The sequence below is a fragment of the Gopherus flavomarginatus genome, chromosome 2 (assembly GCF_025201925.1).
Source record: "Gopherus flavomarginatus isolate rGopFla2 chromosome 2, rGopFla2.mat.asm, whole genome shotgun sequence".
Taxonomy (NCBI): Eukaryota; Metazoa; Chordata; order Testudines; family Testudinidae; genus Gopherus; species Gopherus flavomarginatus.
The window spans coordinates 60651211-60674136 of record NC_066618.1 but is presented as its reverse complement, the minus strand read 5'-3'; the positions used below and the strand labels follow the sequence as shown (position 1 = coordinate 60674136).

The following is a 22926-nucleotide window of genomic DNA, read 5'->3' as shown; positions in this document are numbered from 1 at the left end:
AAATTTAAGTTAATTAATCCAGCCCATATATGGTCAAATTTGTAAAAATTAGAATATTGCTCAGTAGTGATCTGGCTGGGATGACAAAAATCATGACTTTTTATGAAAAAAATACCCTTAAACCCTACACTTTCTATCACAAAAGTAGTGTTTTATAAACACTGCTTTACTGGGAACTTTTTAAACTATCAGTCCAGTCTGGATTTGAACCAGTGACCTACAAGTGAAAGCTCTATATCTCTTTATAAACCTAAATCTATCATAAACTAGCTGCTTAGAATCCTTTTATATTTTTAAGGCAAGGAAAGCATGGTACATTTATAGAAGACTTGATTTTCTGCATAAAGCTACCCATGTCTCGCATCTTGATAATCCATGTTGTTGCTGCTTAAAGAAAGGCAGTTAAATCATTACAATTATTTTTAGAAGCTCAGATTTTCATGAGGAAGATTTCCAATTTGCTGAACAAGTCTTACTGGATTCAGTGATGTTTTTCTTCAAGAACTGCTGTACTTCAGCCTTTCAGGTGAATGGTTGAATTACAAACCTTAAAATCCTCATGTAACCTACATCTGAAAATGTGAACATACACAACAGTGTTTCTGTTAAGTCAAGAAAAAGTGGAGTGGAGGGTACTGCCTGGGGCCCTTAGACTGATAGGCAGACAAAGCTCACTTAGGAATGGCAAAGAGCCAAGTTTTATATTTGTTATAATAATGGCTCTCTGATGAATTCACAGCTGAGTTTTTTCTACTAAGCCTTCCCCCTTTTCAGGGTCTCAGCTTCAGCCTGAGCACGAATGTCTATCCTGCAATTAACAGCTCCATAGCCTGAACCCTGCAAGTGTGAATCAGCTAACATGGGCCAGCCGGGGTGCTTAATTGCAATGTAAACATGCCCTTAGCCACTCACGTACTGCAGACACACTAAGAGTGCTACGTGACATAACTAATCCATTCCCTTTGAAAAGTCAGCATTCCAAAGGACCTCAATAAATCAGGGCTGCTCAGAGGATTCAGGGGGCCTGGGGCAAAGCGGGGGAGTTGCGGTGCCTATACTCACCCAGCGACGGTCTGGGTCTTCAGCGGCATTTTGGTGGGGGGGCGCCTTTCAGTCATTCTGCGTCTTTGGCAGCACTGAAGGGCCCCCCACAGCCGAAATGCCGCCAAAGACCCAGACCACCTCTGGGCCAGGGCTCGTAGGGCCCCTGTGGGGTCTGGGGCAAATTGCCCCACTTGCCCCCCCCCAGGTGGCCTTGCAATAAATACACCACCCAAAGGCAAGGCAGCAATGGCCACTTGCAAACTGAGTAAAGTTCATAACGTCCCAGGAGGTGGTATAAAAATGAATTGGGTTCACTTATGTTTCTCTTTATTCAAGAAGAGTTAAAGGAGAAACTAGCCAACCTAGCAAATGGAGACAGAGCTGTGTGAAGACCTCCTTATAAAACAGGGGATATATACAGGTGCCAGGAAAAAACATTGGAGGACTAAGGAGATATCCTATCTGTGAATGGTGTACAATTTCCAGCTCTGAAATGCCAATTTGGCTTGCTGCCTTTATAAAAGCTACAGCTGCAAATATAAAATCACCCATGCCACTTATGGGAAGGTCTTTTTAATGTTTAAAATGAGATGAATCCCAGTTCTTCAACAGACAGGGTCCAGTGCTGCTCAATGAAGCATATGTAAAAATAGCATTTGTATTTTGAGCAATAGGTTAGACCTATCCAGCTAGCCAAAAAGTTTGCAGATTAGGCATACTGGGCCAAACTCTGCTTTCCATTGTACTGACTTCAGAGGAGTTTACTGTGGTATGCACCAGCGTAGCACAACTTAGAATTTCCTAAATCTAATGTGATGGATTTAGGAACTCTGGACAAAACCTATGACTCCCATCTTCCAAAGAGGGCACAAAACTGTCGTAACACTGTCAGTTCTGCTATGTGAGGAAGAGAGAAGTCTGAGAAGAGGTCAGGAGAAAGAGGGATGGACCAACCACTAGCTCCCTATGGAACAATGTTCTGCTGTAGCTGTCTCCACAGCAATGTACAGGAGCATTTAATAGGCGACGTGAGCAGGAGGGGCAGCAATATGGCAAGTTATTTTGTTAATATGCTGATAAGCTGTCCAGAAAACCCTGTGAGAAGGAGGGCTGGATGCTACTTGAAGCCTGAGAGTGAGGTGGCAGTTTTGGGTCAGTTATGTCGATGCTTTTTGAGGTGGGAGGAAAAACGAGGCTTCCATGCCCCCAGACCCTCATTTTTTTGTACTTTGGTCTGGGGATTCGGGATTTGGTCCTTCATATGTAACTTGTGAGATTCCCCTTCCCTACACCATTCAATGCAACAAGGAACATACAAAGTTATTTATAGAGGCAGGAACATTAAAGCAGTAAAGTGCAAAATTCATAATGGTGCTTTATTTAGTAATCTGAGCATTAGTCCTGAAATCCAGACATAGGCAAAACTCCCAGTGCTTTAAATTGGAGTTTTGCCTGAGTAAGGACTCCAGAACCAAAGCTATAATCATTCTATATGAAATTTGCAACTACCAATGAACACTATTACTATTTGTGTCAAATTACTCCTGCCCATAAAAGGTCTGGCAGCACAGATCAGGGGTTTCATTCAGCCCCACAGACTGCATCCCATTGAAAAATTTCCCTCAAAACTGCTTTTTTAACAGAAAATTTGGGTTTTTAGCTAAACAAAATTTCCTGAAAAGTATCTGCTTTCTGCAGAACATGTTGATACTTGTCAAAAAACTGAACATCTGAAAACCAAAACCTTAAATTTTTGGCTGCAATATTTTGGTTTTTGGTATTTCACTGAACAGTCGATATTTTCCATAGAAAATTTTCTGCAGAAAAAGAATGTTTTTTTCCACCCAGCTCTAATCTAAGCCAATAAGAAAGTAGAAATATAATATGTATTCATTTCAGGACTTTTCTACTGGAACCATTTTAATTTGCTTTGTTCCAAATAACATGTTTTGTTTTCCCTTTTTGTGTCCTTGTAAGTTGGAATCATAGTCAGCAAATTATCAGGTATTCGGAGGGATGAAATTAAAATGCTATGGCCAATGTAATCAGTGATTTTCTGGAAAAGAAATGGAACAAGGACCGCACCTTATTATACCAATGCTCTGATTTCATTTTTAAGGTTCATGAAGCTAAATTTTAGGTCCCAAATATTTATGTTGGAGAAAGCTATTTTTCCTTCAGGATCCTCAAACTTGGCAGAATTCAACCGACACTGGAATGCAGAAGCAATGGGATGTCAATTTAATTTTTTTCTTGAGCTTATGGGCACCTGTCCTATAAAAAATATTGGCAATCCCTTTTTGTACCAAAGGTGTAAACACAGTTACTTTTTTATAAAGAACCTAAAAAGGTTTAGCCTTCCTTAATGTTTGAAAAGATCTACTGGATAGTTACAGGAACAAACAATAATTATTTGCTCTCAAATACTGACCAAGCTTGATTCTAAAAATTGTGACTGCAGGCACTTCTGAAGTTAGATTGCCAAGGATTAGTAGCACGTCTTACCCAGGACACTGTCCTTTTAACTTCGGCTGTCAAGCTTGGAAAATGCTGGAGAGAGCTGGCAGAAAGATTAGCCCGACTCACAAAACAACAAATTGAGGCTTATGAAGTACCTCACCGAGACAGAAGTGGAGAAGTTGCCCTGGAGGTAAGCCTTCCTGCTCTTCACTTGCACAGCCTTGCTAAAATGTTTACAGCACATTTTTCTATGTGCAAATACTGTGTGATCCTTTCTTCCCCTCCTTGTGTAGCCCACCCCTCCCTCCTTTGACTGTCTCCCTATTTAAACTGTAAGCTCCTCAGGGCAGGGGTTATCTCTCACTATTTGTTTATAGCGTGCCTAGAAATTTCAACAGAGGCCTTTGGAACTACTGTAATCAAATAATAAATAAGAATTTACTCTGAAATCTTTGCTTCTGTCCACCTTAAACCTTAGCTGATTTCATCCACACCATGCCCATTCTTCCTCCCTCATAATCAGCCATTTTCCTTCCCTCTCTCTTATCAGTCATCTCTGGCTCCTTTTCTTTGTCTTCAACATGTTGTTTCCTTGAATAAGTTAGCCCTCACTTCACTCTCCTTCATCTTCATTGGGGCTTGCTTCATTTCAAAGGTCCTGAGATGGACTATCTATTCCCAGAGAACTTCTGCCTTTCATTCAAGTGTTTTCTTGATCTCCCCTCCCCCCCGTCATATTCCTGCTCTCTCCACAGTAAAGGGCCTTAACAAAAGCCACTTACTTTCAGAGTCTAAGGCAGTGATTCTCAGCCAGGGCCCCTCTGAGGCTGTGAGCAGGTTTCAGGGGTTCTGCCAAAATAAACCAGAGAGCAGGGCTGGCAATAGACTCAGTGGGACCCAGGAGAGAAAGCTGAAGCCTGAGCACCACTGCCTAGGCCTGAAGCCAAAGCCCGAGCAACTTAGCTTCACGGGGCAATTGTCCTGCTTGCTACCCCCTAATGCTGGGCCTGATTTTTAATCTACTGGATATGCAGAGAAACAGTTGTTGTGGCACAGGTGGGCCATGGAGTTTTTATAGCATGTTTTGGAGGCCTCAGAAAGAAAAAGGTTCAGAACCACTGGTCTAAGGGAGGAGGGATGGTTTAGTGGATGGGGAACTGGACTGGGAGTCAGGAGATCTGGTTCTATTCCTAACTCTGTGACTCTCCTGTCCCATTCTGTGACCTTGGGCAAGGATCTGTGCCTTAGTCTTACTCTCTGCAATGGGCCTAATGATACTTATTCTCTGCAATCAGGGGCGGCTCCAGGCACCAGCACGCCAAGTGCGTGCTCGGGGCGGCAAGCCGCGAGGAGCGCTCTGCCGGTCGCTGCGAGGGCAGCAGGCAGGCTGCTTTTGGCGGCGTGCCTACGGAGGGTCCGCTGGTCCCGTGGCTTTGGTGGACCTTCTGCAGGTTGCCACCGAATTCACAGGACCAGGGACCTCCCTCAGGCAAGCCGCCGAAGGCAGCCTGCCTGCCATGCTTGGGGTGGCAAAATACCTAGAGCCGCCCCTGTTATAATCTAGTCCCAGATTTGGACCTTAGCATCCAAAATATGGGGGTTAGCATGAAAACCTCCAAGCTTAGTTACCAGCTTGGACCTGGTAAAGCTGCCACCACCCAAAAAATTAGAGTGTTTTGGGGCACTCTGGTCCCCCCAAACCTTCCCTGGGGACCCCAAGACCCAAATCCCTTGAGTCTCACAACAAAGGGAAATAAACCTTTTCCCTTCCCCCCTCCAGGTGTTCCTGGAGAGATACACAGAAACAAGCTCCGTGAATCTAAACAGAGGGATTCCACCCTCCCCATTTTCAGCCTTGGAAAACAGAAGTACCGAGATCTAATCTCTCTTCCCCCCTCACCCAGAGGGAATGCAAAGTCAGGCTAGTAAATCTAACACACACAGATTTCCCCCTGACTTCTTTCTCCCACCAATTCCCTGGTGAGCACAGACTCAATTCCCTGGAGTTCCCCACTAAAGAAAAACTCCAACAGGTCTTAAAAAGAAAGCTTTATGTAAAAAGAAAGAAAAATACATAAAAAATGGTCTCTCTGTATTAAGGTGACAAATACAGGGTCAATTGCTTAAAAGAAATATGAATAAACAGCCTTATTCAAAAAGAATACAATTGAAAGCACTCCAGCAACTACACACATGTAACTACAAAAAAACAAACCTATCTTTTTGTACTTACAACTGGGAAACAGAAGATTAGAAAGCAGGAAATAGAGAAATCCTTCCCATAGCCGAGAGGGACAGATACCAGACAAAGGACTCAGACACAAACTTCCCTCCCCCCAGATTTGAAAAACTCTTGTTTCCTGATTGGTCCTCTGGTCAGGTGTTTCAGGTTACTTCTTTCCAGGTGAAAGAGACTTTAACCCTTAGCTATCTGTTTATGACAGCCGCTGTCCTCAATAAAGCTTGTGAGCTATGTAGATGAAAAGTGCTAAGTAAGGTTGAAGTATTCTTCATTTCTCAGGTGTCTTTAACATCATGTTTTTAACACCCACATCTCCTTAAGATCCTCCTCCTTTCTTCACTTTCCATAACTTCTTGGTTCTCCTACTTCATGGATGTGTATTCATTCAGTGGATCTTCTATCTCCTACTTGCCCTTATTAGTTGATGATTTCCAGGATTCTGTACTCAGCCAAGTTTTTCTTCTGAACAGCCTCATGCACTCCTCCAGCACTTCTAGAGATACTCAAATCTGCCGCTCCATTCTGATCTCTTTCACTCTGACTAGGCTCCCGTCTCTTCCCCTCTTTCTGGCATCTCTTCTGTCTTGATATCTTGGTACTTCCACAAACTGTACATGGCAAAATCTGAACTCATCACATCTCCTGTAATGCCTCTTTTTCTCACCACCGTTGGAATCTCTGCTCTTTTCTCAATCATTCAAGCTCACAATTTACAGTAATTTTTTGCTCCGCTCTTTCTTTCTCTCCTCACATGTAGTTGACAGCAATCTCATTCCTTCTCCCTCACCCCTGGTGTACACCACCTGCCTTTTGGAATCCCTGACCCTTCCCCTCTTCCCTCTGTTTTATCTGCAGCATGTTGGCTAGAATGATCATCCTTTCCTGCCAGGCTGATCTTGTAACCCCAGCCCTTTAAATCATTTGAGTGGCTCAGTTTTTATCAGTGTCAAATTGAAACTCCTTGTCCCCACTTTCAAGGTTCTGTGCCTGTGCAGTCATTAGTGATTATTTTCTGTTTGGTTTTGGAATTTTAGAGGGAGGTATGGCAAAAGTGGAACAAACAGTGCTGGGGCTGTTCAGTGGAAAGTTAGTGGGGGAGTAGGCACTAGCAGTGGAAAGCTAACTAAAAGTGGGTTTGAAAAAGGATTTTGCAGGACAGAAAGGATGCATTCAAGCACATACAGGGCAGGGAGAGCACAGCTATAAAGACATGAGGAAGAAGAGGAGGGAAAGGGAGCATTGAGGCAAGAAGAATGGGAAGAGCATGAGATGCAACTTGGGAAATAGGTAAAAAATGAGGTCTGAGTTTCAGACAGCAGCAGAATCGTCCCTTAAATGTCCATCACATTTCAGCATCTGACTTGCTATAGTGCTTATTCCTCTCTTTCCTGCCCTGCCTTCATCAGTTGACATAAGAACATAAGAACGGCCGTAATGGGTCAGACCAAAGGTCCATTTAACCCAGTATCCTGTCTAACGACAGTGGCCAATGCCAGGTGCTCCAGAGGGAGTGAACCTAACAGGTAATCAGGGACGGAACTACCATTTAGGCAGCCTAGGTAATCGCCTAGGGCGCCAGGATTATTCGGGGGGCAGCATTTTGCCGGAGGGGGCGGCAGGCAGCTCCGGTTGACCTGCCGCAGTCGTGCCTGCGGAGGGTCCATTGGTCCGCAGCTCCGGTGGAGCTGCCGCATTCGTGCCTGCGGATAGTCAGCTGCTCGCGTGGCTCCAGTGGACCGCCCGCAAGCACGACTGCGGCAGCTCCACCGGAACCGCGGGATCAGCGCGGGGAGCGGCGAAATGGCCGTGCGCCTAGGGCGCGAGGAACCCTAGCGCTGGTCGTGCAGGTAATGATCAAGTGATATCTCTCCTGCCATCCATCTCCACCCTCTGACAAACAAACAGTCTAGGGACACCATTCCTTACCCATCGTGGTTAATAGCCATTAATGGATTTAACCTCCATGAATTTATCCAGTTCTCTTTTAAAAGCTGTTATAGTCCTAGCCTTCACAACCTCCTCAGGCAAGGAGTTCCACAAGTTGACTGTGCACGGTGTGAAGAACTTCCTTTTATTTGTTTTAAACCTGCTGCCCATTAATTTCCTATGGTGACCCCTAGATCTTTTATTATAGGAATAAGTAAATAACTTTTCCTTATCTACTTTCTCCACATCACTCATAATTTTATATACTTCTATCATATCCCCCTTTAGTCGCCTTTTTTCCAAGCTGAAAAGTCCTAGCCTCTTTAATCTCTCCTCATATGGGACCCTCTCCAAACCCTAATCATTTTAGTTGCCCTTCTCTAAACCATTTCTAGTGCCAGTATATCTTTTTTGAGATGAGGCGACTACATCTGTACGCAGTATTCAAGATGAGGGCATACCATCGATTTATATAAGGGGAATAATATATTCTCCGTCTTATTCTCTGTCCCCTTTTTAATGATTCCTAACACCCTGTTTGCTTTTTTGACCGCCTCTGCACACTGCGTGGACATCTTCAGAGAACTATCCACAATGACGCCATGATCTTTTTCCTAATTAGTTGTAGCTAAATTAATCCCCATCATATTGTATGTAGAGTTGGGATTATTTTTTCCAATGTGCATTACTTTATATTTATCCACCTTAAATTTCATTTGCCATTTTGTTGCCCAATCACTTAGTTTTGTGAGATCTTTTTGAAGTTCTTCACAGTCTGCATAGACAACAACCCTTCTGCATATGTCTAACAGACTGTAAGCTCTCTGAGGTAGGGACAATGGGTCGGATTCTATTTTTGCCTCCACAGATGTAAATCCACTGATTTCTATGGTGTTCCTTCAGATTTTCCCCTGTGTAACTCACAGCAGAAGCAGAACTTTTTAATTTCTCTCCAGTGCCATGCAGACTTATGGTGCTATATAAATACTAAATAAAATGATAGAGAATAAACCATTTAAAGAGAAGTAGGTGCCCATTTTCATAAAGCCTATATGGCCATGCATGGTACTAAAATTAAAGATTAACTACGTGACAAAAACACCTTTCCTTTGGTGTAAACTTTAAAAACAGCACATGCATTATTTGTGGCAGTTGCCACACTGGCAGCCGTGGAAAATGAAATCCGTAGGTGTAGTATGTGTAGAAGCGCCTTCAGATATCCCCTTCTGGTCATCAGTGTACCTCAATCCTTTTTTTAGAGCAGCTGTTCTCAAAGTGTGGTCCACGGGCCACTGATGGTCTATGGAGCAGATGCTGGTTGTCCTTAGAGAGAGTTGGCTCGGCACACACTGCTACCTTCCTTCCTTGTATCCAGATGCTCAATAGCTAATAATACACCAACACTGTATTTTGTGTGTTTGTACTTGCTACTGGGATGTTCTACAATTTCAGTTGTGGGGCAATGATTTTCATGATTGCAAATGAGACGGTCCACATTGCAGTCTCTAGGAAGATGAGGTCTACACTGTGGGTGAGGTTGAAAGTCCTTTTTCCAGAGGGACTAATTCTTGCATTAAGAAAGTAGCTCAGTCTTCATGCTCACTCAGTTCCTGGGTAGAATTACTTTTTGGAGCCTGAAAGCTGCCAAAACCTAGATTGCTGCCTTAAGACTATTTAGGTCTTAGGTCTCCTTTTCAGATACAAGACACACTGGTAATTTCTGGCCTATTCAATTATATTATTTTTCTTTTCCATTTGCACGACCAAGGAATCAGTACATCTTTGAGAGACATCTTCATATTGTCATTTTTATATTAAATGATTTCCCAAAGCAGAATTCAAAAACTACATTATTTCATTTTAACTGATTATGTTCTCTCATCCAAGCAAATCTGACACAATGCAAATAGTTTTGGGAGGTATAATAAACATTTCTCACCAGATTCACTGTCAACAACTGAACGTACACTGAACGTACAGGGAAAATGTAATAGTTATCATGTTCCCATCAAAAGTTTAAGAAGAATGCCCTTTGGGTTTTCAAATGTATGCTGCTGCTCTCATTTGTATGGCTAGGCCTATGCTTCAACACTGGCAGACTGTGACTTTGATAAGATACATTTCAAATCTTAGAAGGAAAATTACATTTAGTTTGCAGCCTGCACTATACGGAGGATATTATTCGACATAAAAAGGAACTAAATTGTACAACAGTCTTATTCCTTCTTTGGCTATAGTGACATCACGTAGAGACAATAGTCAAACTTTGATGCCAATCCTGGTAGTATTAAACTGCCACTATGAAACATCAAATGAAATATTTGCTGCAAACAAATAGCTGTCCTTGTTTAGCCGGGACTGGGGGCGGCGCGACAACACCCATACAGATTATGTTGGCTCAACACCCACATCTCTTATTTTCAAGAGATTTGTATTTTCTTGATGTTAAACTACATACAAAATTCTCTGCTGTGCAGCGATGCTGGCTGCTGCAAACATAGTGTAGCTACTTGCAACGTAAAAATAGCAACATATATTTTAAAAAAAGAACATTGTAGGAAAAGCTACGCCAGTCTACCAGTTTGTTTAATCATTTATTTATTGGGATGATTATGAAGCCATCCTAGATGACTGTATACTAAAAAAGCCAGCATACAATATTTTAAAGATACAAATGCAAAGATATCTAGCTGGAAACAGTGTCAGTCCAAAAGAGACTTACAACGCACCAGAATGTAGGACTAAATCCAATTCTTCTTAACACCCTAATGCTTCTATATTCAACTCCTTGTGAAAAGCCTAGGAAACGAGATGGGACTTGCTGAAGATTCCTTCTCTAAAAGTCAACAAACTTAGGGTGTCCAACACCTCACACGGTGAAAAACATTTAAAACACTGACCTCTAATTTTGTGCTCACAAAATGCCACATGCATACATGAAATTATTCATACAAAAATCAGAGGTCAGGATGAAAATGTACTATCATTAACTTCAGTAGGCACAGGATTTCACCCTAAGTATCTTCACAATATTATCACACATCTGACAAATTATTTTAAAAGTAATTGCTAATACTCATTTCTTAATATACTTAACAGATAGCAGAGACTCCTGATACAAAACACTGTATTACAACCCAGAGCCCTCATTCATAACTAGTTTCTAATTCATGACTGTAACTGGCCCAATAACTGGACCTGGGGTGGGAAATGATTTGTGAATACTAACTGGACAATTAACAGGAAAGATTAATTGAATCGATTATTTGCTGAATACTATTTAGCCACCTGTAACATTGGCAAGATAATGAAAAAAGCATCCGTGTATTTAAATTCAAAACTAATATTAATAATGAATAATCATTCAGGGCACTTCAATCCATGAAAGATCGCCTCTCATTATATGACCACTTAGGCCTGATTGACACACAAATAAATAATAATAATGATACTTCTTACAGCTCTTGTCATCAGGACAACACAAAGATGGTTAGTATCATCATTCCCATCTTATGGATGGGGAAACTGAGGCACCAAGCGGTGAAGAGACTTCCCTGAGTCAGCTGACAAAACTGCACTAACTAAAGGTGTTATTTTAAAATTGGTTTAGTTCAAACAAGTGCAACACTGTATGTGGATGCTCCTCAGCTGATTAAAAACCTGATTTATATCAGTTTAGTTAACAGCATTTTTAAAGCAATGTATGTCCACACAGGGATTTGCATTAGTGTAGCTGAACCAGTGCAAGCTTGTGCATAGACAGGACTTTATTGTAGTTTCCTTAATATCTCCTTGTAATGGACCCTATCCAAAGGCTTTGGCAAAAAACATGTTTTGTTATAAAACAGATGCTCTGTGCACCACATTTGTTCCAGAGTGAAAGATTAGCTATTTGTTTTCCTCCCCTCAGTGAATTGTTGGGCACATGCACAATGAGTTATCATAGAATCATAGAGTCATAGAATATCAGGGTTGGAAGGGACCTCAGGAGGTCATCTAGTCCAACCCCCTGCTCAAGGCAGGACCAATTCTCAACTAAATCATCCCAGCCAAAGCTTTGTCAAGGCTGACCTTAAAAACCTCTAAGGAAGGAGATTCCACCATCTTCCTAGGTAACCCATTACGGTGTTTCACCACCCTCTGAGTGAAAAAGTTTTTCCTAATATCCAACCTAAACCTTCCCCACTGCAACTTGAGACCATTACTCCTTGTTCTGTCATCTGCTGCCACTGAGAACAATCTAGATCCATCCTCTTTGGAACCCCCTTTCAGGTAATTGAAAGCAGCTATCAAATCCCGCCTCATTGTTCTCTTCTGTAGACTAAGCAATACCAGTTCCCTCAGCCTCTCCTCATAAGTCATGTGCTCCAGCCCCCTAATCATTTTTGTTGCCCTTCGCTGGACTCTTTCCGATTTTTCCACATCCTTCTTGTAGTGTGGGGCCCAAAACTGGACACAGTACTCCAGATGAGGCCTAACCAATGTCAAATAGAGGAGAACGATCACATTCCTCTATCTGCTGGCAATGCCCCTACTTAGATAGCCCAAAATGCCATTAGCCTTCTTGGCAACAAGGGCACGCTGTTGACTCATATCCAGCTTCTCGTCCACTGTAACCCGTAGGTCCTTTTCTGCAGAACTGCTTCCTAGCCATTTGGTCCCTAGTCTGTAACAGTGAATGGGATTTTTCCGTCCTAAGTGCAGGACTCTGCACTTGTCTTTGTTGAACCTCATTAGGATTCTTTTGGCCCAATCCTCTAATTTGTTTAGGTCCCCCTGTATCCTATCCCTACCCTCCAGTGTATCTACCGCTTCTCCAGGTTTAGAGTCATCTGCAAACTTGCTGAGAGTGCAGTCCATGCCATCCTCCACAGGGGCGGCTCCAGGCCCCAGCACACTCCAGGCGCGTGCTTGGGACGGCATGTCGCGGGGGGCGCTCTGCCGGTCACCGGGAGGGCAGCAGGCAGGGTGCCTTCGGTGACATGCCTGCGGAGGGTCTGCTGGTGTGATTTGGTCTTCCTGATTTCACTCCTGCATGCCTGAGCAATATTTTTATGCTCCTCCTGGTCATTTGTCCAAGCTTCCACTTCTTGTAAGCTTCTTTTTTGTGTTTAAGATCATCAAGGATTTCACTGTTAAGCCAAGCTGGTCGCCTGCCATATTTACTATTCTTTCTACACATCGGGATGGTTTTTTCCTGCAACCTCAATAAGGATTCTTTAAAATACAGCCAGCTCTTCTGGACTCCTTTCCCCCTCATGTTATTTTTCCAGGGGATCCTGCCCATCAGCTCCCTGAGGGAGTCAAAGTCTGCTTTTCTGAAGTCCAGGGTCTGTATTCTGCTGCTGTCCTTTCTTCCTTGTGTCAAGATCCTGAACTTGACCATCTCATGGTCACTGCCTCCCAAGTTCCCATCTACTTTTGCTTCCCCTACTAACTCTTCTCTGTTTGTGAACAGCAGGTCAAGAGGAACTCTGCCCCTAGTTGGTTCCTCCAGCACTTGCACAAGGAAATTGTCCCCTACACTTTCCAAAAACTTCCTGGATTGTCTGTGCACCGCTGTATTGCTCTCCCAGCAGATATCAGGATGATTAAAGTCTCCCATGAGAACCAGGGCCTGCGATCTAGTTGGTCTTCTCTCATCATGATTACAGTTTAGTGTGTGAAATTGAAAGGCTCTTTCTTTAAAGGACTGCATCTTATTAATGATCTTATATGGATTGGATTGGCTGGATTGAATCGCTTTGGTTTTTAGATCCCTAGAACTTTTAAAAATATTGCTTGGAATCTTCAGCTTTCCAATTTGATGTGAAAAGTGCAATCTAACTCTCAAATCATTTTAACCCTCCAATCAACACTTTCAGCTAGTAGTGGAAATGGCGCTGAACTGGAAAACATTAAGCATTAGTAGTCGTAAGGATTTTTGCATGCAGACAGCAGCTGAGTTAGTAACCTCCACAAATTCATTACAGAGTTAATTTGCACAACCATTTTGAACTTTTGCCACAGTGTTTGATACATACAGGTGTGTCTGGGATAAATCTTCAGCTATGTTGGAGGAGAGCTCAGCACAGCTGAAAAGAAGGAAAAGGCGAACTGTTCTCCTACCCACCTTTCTAACAATCCTCTGGCTGCCCAGGGCCAAACTAGCCTCTGGCACAATTCAGGGCAGCTTAAGGGCTGCTCTATCATTGTTTGCAATGCTGCCCTTCTCTTCCCTCCCCAAAACTAATGAGGATTATTGGGTACAGCATGCTTCAGCCCCATCTTTTTAACCTTTCCCACACTCTGGCCCTCCACCTAGTCCAGAGGGGCTGGCATAGAGCCAACATGGCTGACTGCACAATACCAGTGATTCTCTTACATCATGGGAATCTCCAGCTGCCCACTGCAGCAGCTTTTTCGATGCTTTTGCTACCTAAGCATCAGGAATGCAGCAAACATAAGATTCTACAGAGATAAACCTCTTGGGAGAGCTATGAATAAAACAAAGAATTATTTTCCTGATGCTGTTAATAAATTCTTTGTTTCAGCATGTTAGAACATATGGTCTAAGGAAAAAACAAAAATCCAATTAAGATTTTATGTGTTACCTGAAATTTTTACCTGATAACATTGTGCTAGGCTGGATTAAACCTCATTGAAACTGGGTGGGTGGGGGGAAGGAGTTTACAACCATCCTTCATATGGGATAAATGTAAGAAACAATTAAGTTCCTTTATGGACTCAGGAGACCTAGATTCAATTCCTATCCTTGCCACTGGCCTGCAGGATAACCTTGGGCAAGTCATGGCCCCTTTCTGTGCCTCAGTATCCCCTTTTGTAAAATGGCAATAATTTGAAAAGCACTTTGAGATCTACTGATGCTCTATAAGAGTGAAGTACTTCTATTATTATTATGGAACTGGATCGCTGAAGCATTAGGAGCCTTCATCCAAAACACAAGGACACCCAAGGCTTGTCAGAAATAGAGCTATGTGGGTGGAGGGGGTTCTCTGGGGTTTTTTTGATAGAGGTGTGTGTCTCTGTGAGAGAAATAGCAGAAAGCTACTGCCACAGAAGCACTGATGATATTGAGAAAAGGTTGAGTGAGAATTATTAGGCTAAGTGCTAGCAGGAGCTGTGAGCAAAGAAACTATCCGCTGTGGTTTGATGCCTTCTGTGCTCAGGGAATCAGGACTGTATACAGCCTTTGTAAATAAATGTGATTGCCTCAATCTTCAATTTCTTCTCCTCAGGAGAACAAGCCTCAGAACTCTCAAAATTGGCTAGCTGGTTAGGTCAAAAAGGAATAACAATATCCTACAACAGAAGCTTACTAAAGTGCAGGAATAATCAGAAAGTACCACTTCTGTATAGCCTCTCTCACAGAGTCCTATCTGCTTACTGCAGCGTTATACTCCCATTAACACAGCAGAGAAAGAGAGTTGGGAAAGACAGTTGGATTCCATCCTGCCTTATGCACCAGCTACGCAATTGCTAACTAAGTTCCAGTTGCAGAATCTTTATTAGTGATGTTGATCAGCAAGCCATAGAGAACACAGCCTGACATTCACAGCCCAGTTTAAGTTTGCAGAAGTAGCAGCAAGGAAAACAATCTTTTTATCTGTAAACCAAGCAAAGGGCGGAAATTTGATCTGGAAGTCCTTCAGAGATTCCCGCCCCTCCGTGTCTATCAGCACTTTAAAAGATCTAGGGGCAGATCTTCAGTTGGTGAAAATTGTCATAGGCCCAATGACTTCAATGGAGCTCTGATCATTTACAACAGCTGCGGCCCTGCCTCATAAACTTGGCTTGTCAAAAATGAAACGTGAAGGAATACTTTAGAAGGGGTACTATTGACTTGAATTTTTTAAAATTAATAGAAGTTGAGGATAGATTGTATGTCCTGATTTTTGGTTTTAAGTTTTTATAAAGGTTTTTCTACTCCCTTGCTGATATTTATAAGCATCTGATAGGCAAACCTCTACGTACGAGTGACTTCAGTGTTTCAAGGATCAAAGCCACAAAGAGCAAAATTCCAAATATGCTTACACCTACCCCTTCTTTCTTCTTTTCTGGACCCTCACCTGCCTACTGGCTCTTCAGTTTCAACCTTTCTGCTGCTTTCACCCTCTCGCAAAGCTGGTATATAAGCTCCAATCTGAGTAGTGCATGAGGGAGATACCATAATTCTGATTCCCGAGACAAGAAGTGCAACTGACTATCAACAGAATAGTGAAGTTCACCATCTGCAAACTGCTGTTGAATGCACACATTAAAGTGAACCAGGAAAATCCCCCACCTCCCCGCATCTTTTCACTGTTAATGATATTTGGCATTACTTGTAACTATACTAGATACAAATTGTTCAGGCAGAATTATGGTTGCCAATTTGATAGATTCTTCATTTAACGGGACACTATCTGTTTATTGCTACTTATTTCGCTAAAACGTCCATATCTATAGAAAAGCTGACAACATAAATGGGACATTGCAGTTTTTATCTGAACGTGCTTTACATGAGAAAGTACTTCAATGTGCTCAAAGAATAAAAGTTAATTTGTTTCCTTTTCTATAACTTTTTAATTACTATGCCCTTATAGTAGATCTAGAAAGTCATTGTACTTTGTTTGTTTTCTCCTAATATTAAAAAAAAAATTCTTTGCAGATGATGTGGAAACCAGCATATGATTTTCTGTACACATGGGGCGCTCACTATGGAGACAGCTATAGAGACGTGTTACAAGACCTGCAGTCAGCTTTGGACAAAATGAAAAACCCTTTGACCAAACAGTGGCGAGAGTTAACTGGAGCTTTGATTCTAGTGAACTGCATGGAGATCTTAAGGGCAAATGCTTTCCCCAAGAAGGAGGAAGACTAGAATCCCAAATTCTTTCATGGACTATCTGTTAGAAAACTATGGTGTTGATTTTTATACTTGTCAATTATTTTTAAGACCCTGATTTTCCAAAAAAGAATAGATCCTTTCATTTTAGCTTATTTTTTCTGCACTTATATGTGTTACATACACCACAGACCATGTGGAACACAATTTATCTGAAGGACCTTCAGGGCATGCAGAATAATATTCTGAGGACCATGCAGGGGTGAAATTAGAGTTGGAAGGTGAATTAGGTCCTTGAAAAGAGTTTAATTCCGTGGACCAATTCCTAAATGAAAAATTCACAAGACTACAACTATAGCTTATAATAAAGGCAACTTTTTTATTTTGAGGTCTATTAAGCCCCACATGTTCTGGGCTGCTCTGATAATATTCACTCAGTATGCCCAAAATTTTCAAAAGTGACAATTTGGGCTCCAATCCTGTAAGTTACAACACAAGGATCAACCACTGAGCCCATATAGAAGACCTACTGGAGTCAATGAGGCCATGCAAGCACGGAGGATGTTGTGAAGGCCAAGACTACAACAGGGTTCATAACGGAACTAGATAAATTCATGGAGGATAGGTCCATCAATGGCTATTAGCCAGGATGGGCAGGGATGGTGTCCCTAGCCTCTATTTGCCAGAAGCTGGGAATGGGAGACAGGGGATGGATCACTTGATGATTACCTGTTCTGTTCATTCCCTCAGGGGCACCTGGCATTGGCCGCTGTCAGAAGAGAAGATACTGGGCTAGATGGACCTTTGGTCTGAGCCAGTATGGCCATTCTTATGTTCACACTGCTGTGCCTTTTCATAATCAGTTGCAATATTGGGGGCCTCACTGCAAGTTCCTTGGGTTTTGGGTGTCCAGAAGAAGACACTTTCAGTTTGATTTTCAGGTGTGGTGAGCTCTTATAACTCCAATGGAAGTCAATGGCAGCCAAGCTGGCTGGAAAACCAAAGATCAGTTCCATTAAATTTTTTGTTTTTGGAATTTTTTCACCCCAAATCAGGATGCCTGGACTCCATCAGGAGTTTCTTGAAATTGAACCTTCTCTACAAAACACTGCAATTTTTATGAATAGACAAATTCTGCCAAAAATATTTTTTCTAACCAACTCTAAACAGGAGCTCAGTGTTTCTGTAAAGGTCATAAGTGTCCTAAATTGGACACTCAGGGAGAGGGGCACCCAAATTGGTGGCCACATCTGGAAATAGCTCACTGTTTTTTGTACCACCAAGTGTGTATACATGATGCACAGTGGAATTTTACTAATCTTTCTTTACATGCTCCCCAAAAGGAGTGGAATCGGATAAAAAAGGCTGATCCATACCGAGCACTTATCAAAATGGTGGCCATGTCATATGATCCTGTATATAAGCCACTGCCTCTTATACAGCTGTTCGGAATGGAAAAGTGGGAGTTGGTGGGTAGAGGCAGAATGTATATGACATTATTGTGCATAATTCTCATCTGTGCCATTACTGAGGGAAAATGGAGAGAGGGACAGCTAGTATTTTATCAAGAAAGGTACGTGCTGGTCCTATTGTTAACAAAAAGGGTTTAAATTAGGTTCATTTATGATTTATTTATGCAGCAATTCATACTTGCCTGATTTACACTGATTACATGCATCCTCTGAAATAATCCGGAATAGACACTCTCAAATGAAGTCTTACCATTGGCCAGAACCAAGCTGCAGTAAACGTGGCACTGCCTTATAGATAACACTGAGTTGTGGAACAACCTCAGTCCAACCAAAATAATTCCTGGTAAATGGCATGGCATTTAAAACAAACAAGAAAAACATTTGTTAGCTAGAAGGTAGCTGTAAAAAATGGAAGAAACCTGCAAATAACTCAAAGAGCAGCTCTGGTGAAGGAGCACCCAAAGGCTCATTTGGATAAACTGGCAAACTCACTAGTGGCAAACTCACTGTTTGCCAGCAGTGCTCTGGTTGAAAAGCAAGCCTGAGAGCTGGCAGTTGGAGACACAAAGCCAATGTCTGCTCTGAGAGCTGTGCATGAACATCTCAGGGCACAGCTGGTTCTTTAATTGCTTCATTTGAGATAATGTCCTTTCAGGAGGTGGAAGAACATGATGAATCTAGAACAAAATAGCACATTTACGTTTTTTTCTCCCTAGGCCTTTCTTTAACAAGTTCCATTGCACAGCCTCTAGGTGTGAAGAGCTTTGGATGGGACGACAGGGCAAAGGCCCAGAAGACTTTTGCTAAATACGGAAGGCCTGATTCCCTCACTTACAGTGATTTTCCACTCATGTAATGCAGTTGGCTTCAGCAGAGTTACTCCTGCTTTGCACTAGGGTGAGCAAAGATTTGGGTCCACTGAGTATTAATGCAAAAAGCATCTTATGTGGTGATCAAATAGAATTTGAATACATGGACCATGTAGTGTAGCCTTCTATGTCCCTGAGAGATGTTTACACCCACACTGTGCTGGCTCTATGCAGTTGCACAAGGAACTGGGGATAGAAGGTACCACAGAGCTTCCCCATTGCCTTGCACATCTATGCAGGGGCCAGCTATTGTTCCCCCTTAGGCCACAGGTGGCAATGAACCCCCTAAGCAGAGAGGAAGAAGAGACAGGGCCATGGCCCATGTCCTCTTTCCCTCTTGCACTGCTGAGGTGTTTGAAAATGCACACGGTACCTTCTTAAAGAATAGTAGAGGGGCTGCGACATTGTGGACTTCCGGGAAGGATTCTGGTTACATCTTCCAGAATGCCTCCTGGGGTTCCTACTTCAGCATGGCTCGCCTGTACTGCCAATCCTGCTACAGGGCAGATTTCATTATGATGCAGTGGTTGACTGAGCCATGCTCAATGTCTTTGCTACTGACTGGGGTGAATAAGTACCTCATTACTCCTTACGCTCCCTAAAAGCAGACTGACTTGACTCAACTACACCATTTCTTGAACTTCACAATGCCTTCTTACACCTAGAAATGAATATGCCACCTGGCCATAACCCCTTCTTTGATGTCAAACTCTGTTCAGCTTCTCTGCTATTCCCCTGGCAGCAACTATCATGGAAATCCTCTTACATTTACTTCTGCTGCACTGCATATATCTCCAATTTCAATGCCATTTTTTGCATTTCTTCTTATCACTAATGCCAATGCTATTGCTTTTTCCTCAGCAATAATAATAATGAAAAAGGAAAACATAAGTGTTGCTTCCCAGCTAGAAGAGAGAAAAATGCAGCCAGGAGCTACCAGTTACCAAATGGCCACTTCAGGGTTCCACAGCTTCTTGGTTCTGTCAAATTTAAAGGACCAACCCTGAAAAGAGGCATGTTGGGAAAAAAGATACTGTGATAGGGCGCTGCACAGAGCCTGCACTACAGAGAAATCACAGTGACCAGGAAATCAGTAAGGAGCATGGCTTGTTTTCATGTTATTCCTACTGTTGCTATACCATCTCCTTTGATTTTAGCCCTGCACCAACAATAAAGTGTGACACTCTCAAACTAGAGTTGAATTTGGCCCAAATTATTTAGCAAAATATTGACATATTGAGTCAGTCAGCTCCTCAGTTTGTGATATTATGTGATTGGTCCCTGAAGTTTGTTTATATCCTGTCCAATTAGGTTGTGCTCTGGGGCCTGCAGCTGTGTCCTTTATTTGCTAACTCCACTTTCATTTTTGCTTTGTACTTCTCCTCCTATGAATGAAATGTGCACTTGTGCAATACTTCTGTTTACTTTAGCAGCCTACGCTGAATGTAAAATAATACGTAATAAACTCCACATTTTATTGCTCAAATATTTTAAACCACAAAATGCCAGTTCTAGGTTACTGCTGAGAGTGGAAACAGCTGCTTTCAGCAGCAGCATGCAGTTAGGAACACATAGCTTTGGTCTTGATTTCTCTTAAGGGGAGTGGAGGGAGAGGAGAGGAGAACTCCAGCCAGCGCACATACCTTCTTAGGGGTCTCTGTGGGGAGGGATGAAAACAACCTCTCCCTGCTCCTGGGCAAGGAGAAGAAATCCCCTACCTAGTCACCATCTTTCAAAGACCCCAGCTTTCCCCATTTTTTTGTTGTCATTACTGTCTTTGAGGGATGGGAAGTCTAGAGATATTAGCCAACTCCTTTCACCTCTATAGTCTTCGGTGGAAAAGAGGCTTTAACCTAGCATCCCTCATCACTGGGCAAAAGAGTTCAATATTCTACCCCCTTTTTCAAGGGGAGGCTCTTATTGAGATGGGGACCTGCCCCTGCCCTATCTGGTGGTGAGAATTGGGTCAGTCCTACTGCAGTGGCCCTTCATAGGGCAGACACGTCCCACAATGCAATGGACAAAAGGAGACTCTTCTCAGATGACTGACACAGGAGCAGGTTTCCTCCTGAACCTGGGAGTCAATTCCCTAAGTCCAGTGCTGAGGTATTTCTGCCCCACAGTATTTAACAGGTCTATGCAACACGACAGGAAGAAGTTTTTCACAATCCAACAGCTATAAGATAAGGGGTTAGAAGAAAAGTTATTCACCCTCAGAAGGTGTTCTCCTTGAGTTGGGTGGGGAATGGGGAAGCCTCCTTGATGATTTCTCTGAAAGCAGAAGATTGGGGAGGAGAAATTAGATTTCCCCCAGAAGAGAACATAAGTGAGGCGACTAGGCTACAAACCACTCCACAGAAGACATCACAGATAATAGAATAGTAGCAAGGTATGTGATGGGGGTGGGTATTAAGGGCCCAGGCATCTTCATCCCTTCTCTCTGGGGACAAGAGGAAAGGACAGGGACTTCCACTCTCCTTTCTGATGAGGACAAGCAAATGAGTGGGACTTGGCATGAGTGGTTTTTCCAGAAGGTTTGGGTTTCACATAATGCAAATTTCTGTTATAAAACCTAAACAGTTTAAATAGTAAAGCCAGAGGATTAGAGAAACTCAAACTCCACAAGCTTGTCTCCACCCAAATAAGGTTTACTTGATTATTACGTATTTCTGAGCTTCCTCTTAGTAAGTTATCGTGTCAGTTGAGATGTTCCATACTGTAAACATTTAATTGTTTAGAGTCCTAGTGTAAATATTCTATTCTAAACTGAATCCCACTGAGCCCAGTTCTCTGCTGCCTTGCACCTTGTGTCATTGTTGACATTTATGCTAAATGAGAATAAAACACTACAGTAAAATATTACATCCACTTGGCTTCAGTATAAATTTCAGCACAAGGGGCAAGTGAACTGAGAATCAGGCCCCTAGAATTTAAAAAATAGAACATGTGCCAGGGAGACAAGGTGGGTGAGTAAATATCATTTACTGGACTAGCTTCCCTTGGCGAAAGGGACAAGTTTTTGAGCTTTACATAGAGCTCTTCTTCCGATCTGGGAAATGTACCTCGCCCACTTTTTTCCTCTAGTGTCATGGGACCAACACAGCTACAACACTGCGAACAACGTGTACCAGATGTTTTCCTCCTTTCACGCTAGTTTAACTCCCATTAACTTCAACGCAGCTACTCATGATTTTCACAAGTGTGAGAGGAGACTCAAGCTATCTGAGTCTTTGAAGAAGTTTCACAATAATTTTAGATCCATAAAGCCGGTGCTAATCAGATGTGAGTAATGATAACCATTTTTTTCCTAGTGGTTTACTTGCTGTGAGTACAGGTCTGAAAATAGGCACCAATTATAGGAATAAAGGCCTTCTGGTATTATTCTTAGTACAGAAAAATTGTGATTTTGTATTTGTTAACCATTTCTTTGTTATCTGAGCTTTTTTTTAAAAAAACATATTACAGTATGTATTTTTAAACCTAATAAACAAGGGAAAATGACTGCATACACTGGAATCTTTGCATTGGATCTACAGGATGTTAAAAAAAAGGTGACAGGGTGAGAGATTGCAGACTTTTTTAGTAATAGGGGAATGACAATAATACTTCATCCTTTAAAAAAGGAAATACGCTGCACCTTCATCTCTGTTGGTGAAATTTACTAATGTTTTTGCTACTAGGTTAACCACTACAATTTGTACCTCTGACCATAAGCAAAAATACTGCTTCTTGAAACAATAGAATAAATGTAGCATTGTAGACAGGACTCTATGTATACCATGGAATTTACTGTGGAATCCACCTTTACCACACAATTGTGCCCTAGCATCTCAGATTTTGTTAACAAATATATGTTGCTGGTCCACATGGTTTTGAAGATAACTGCAAATGTGAACCAAGTGTAAACCAAAGATGTGTTGTCTTTCTGACTCTGCAAGGTGCATGAAACAATAGTTCTGGTTGCTGTGAACTGCCCCGTGCATCACTGGCTCAACCCTGAAACCTAATGATGACAATTTACAATGTCATTACTTGATCAATTTGTTGTTGTTTTAGTAGACATATACAGCAAGTTTGTCTAATTAA

General features: G+C 42.2%; 1 protein-coding gene across 3 annotated transcripts in view; it reads left to right on the top strand.

Annotated features, from left to right (window-relative positions):
* The window catches only part of MACC1 (MET transcriptional regulator MACC1), a 53909-nt gene extending 31635 nt beyond the window's left edge, over nt 1-22274 (top strand). For all 3 annotated transcript variants that reach the window (XM_050938608.1, XM_050938607.1, XM_050938606.1), the window contains 2 exons: nt 3506-3694; nt 16323-22274. In XM_050938608.1, the coding sequence (XP_050794565.1) occupies nt 3506-3694; nt 16323-16535 (402 nt within the window). In that variant the 3' untranslated portion in view covers nt 16536-22274. The remainder of the gene's footprint in view (nt 1-3505; nt 3695-16322) is intronic.
* Nucleotides 22275-22926: the final 652 nt, after the last annotated feature.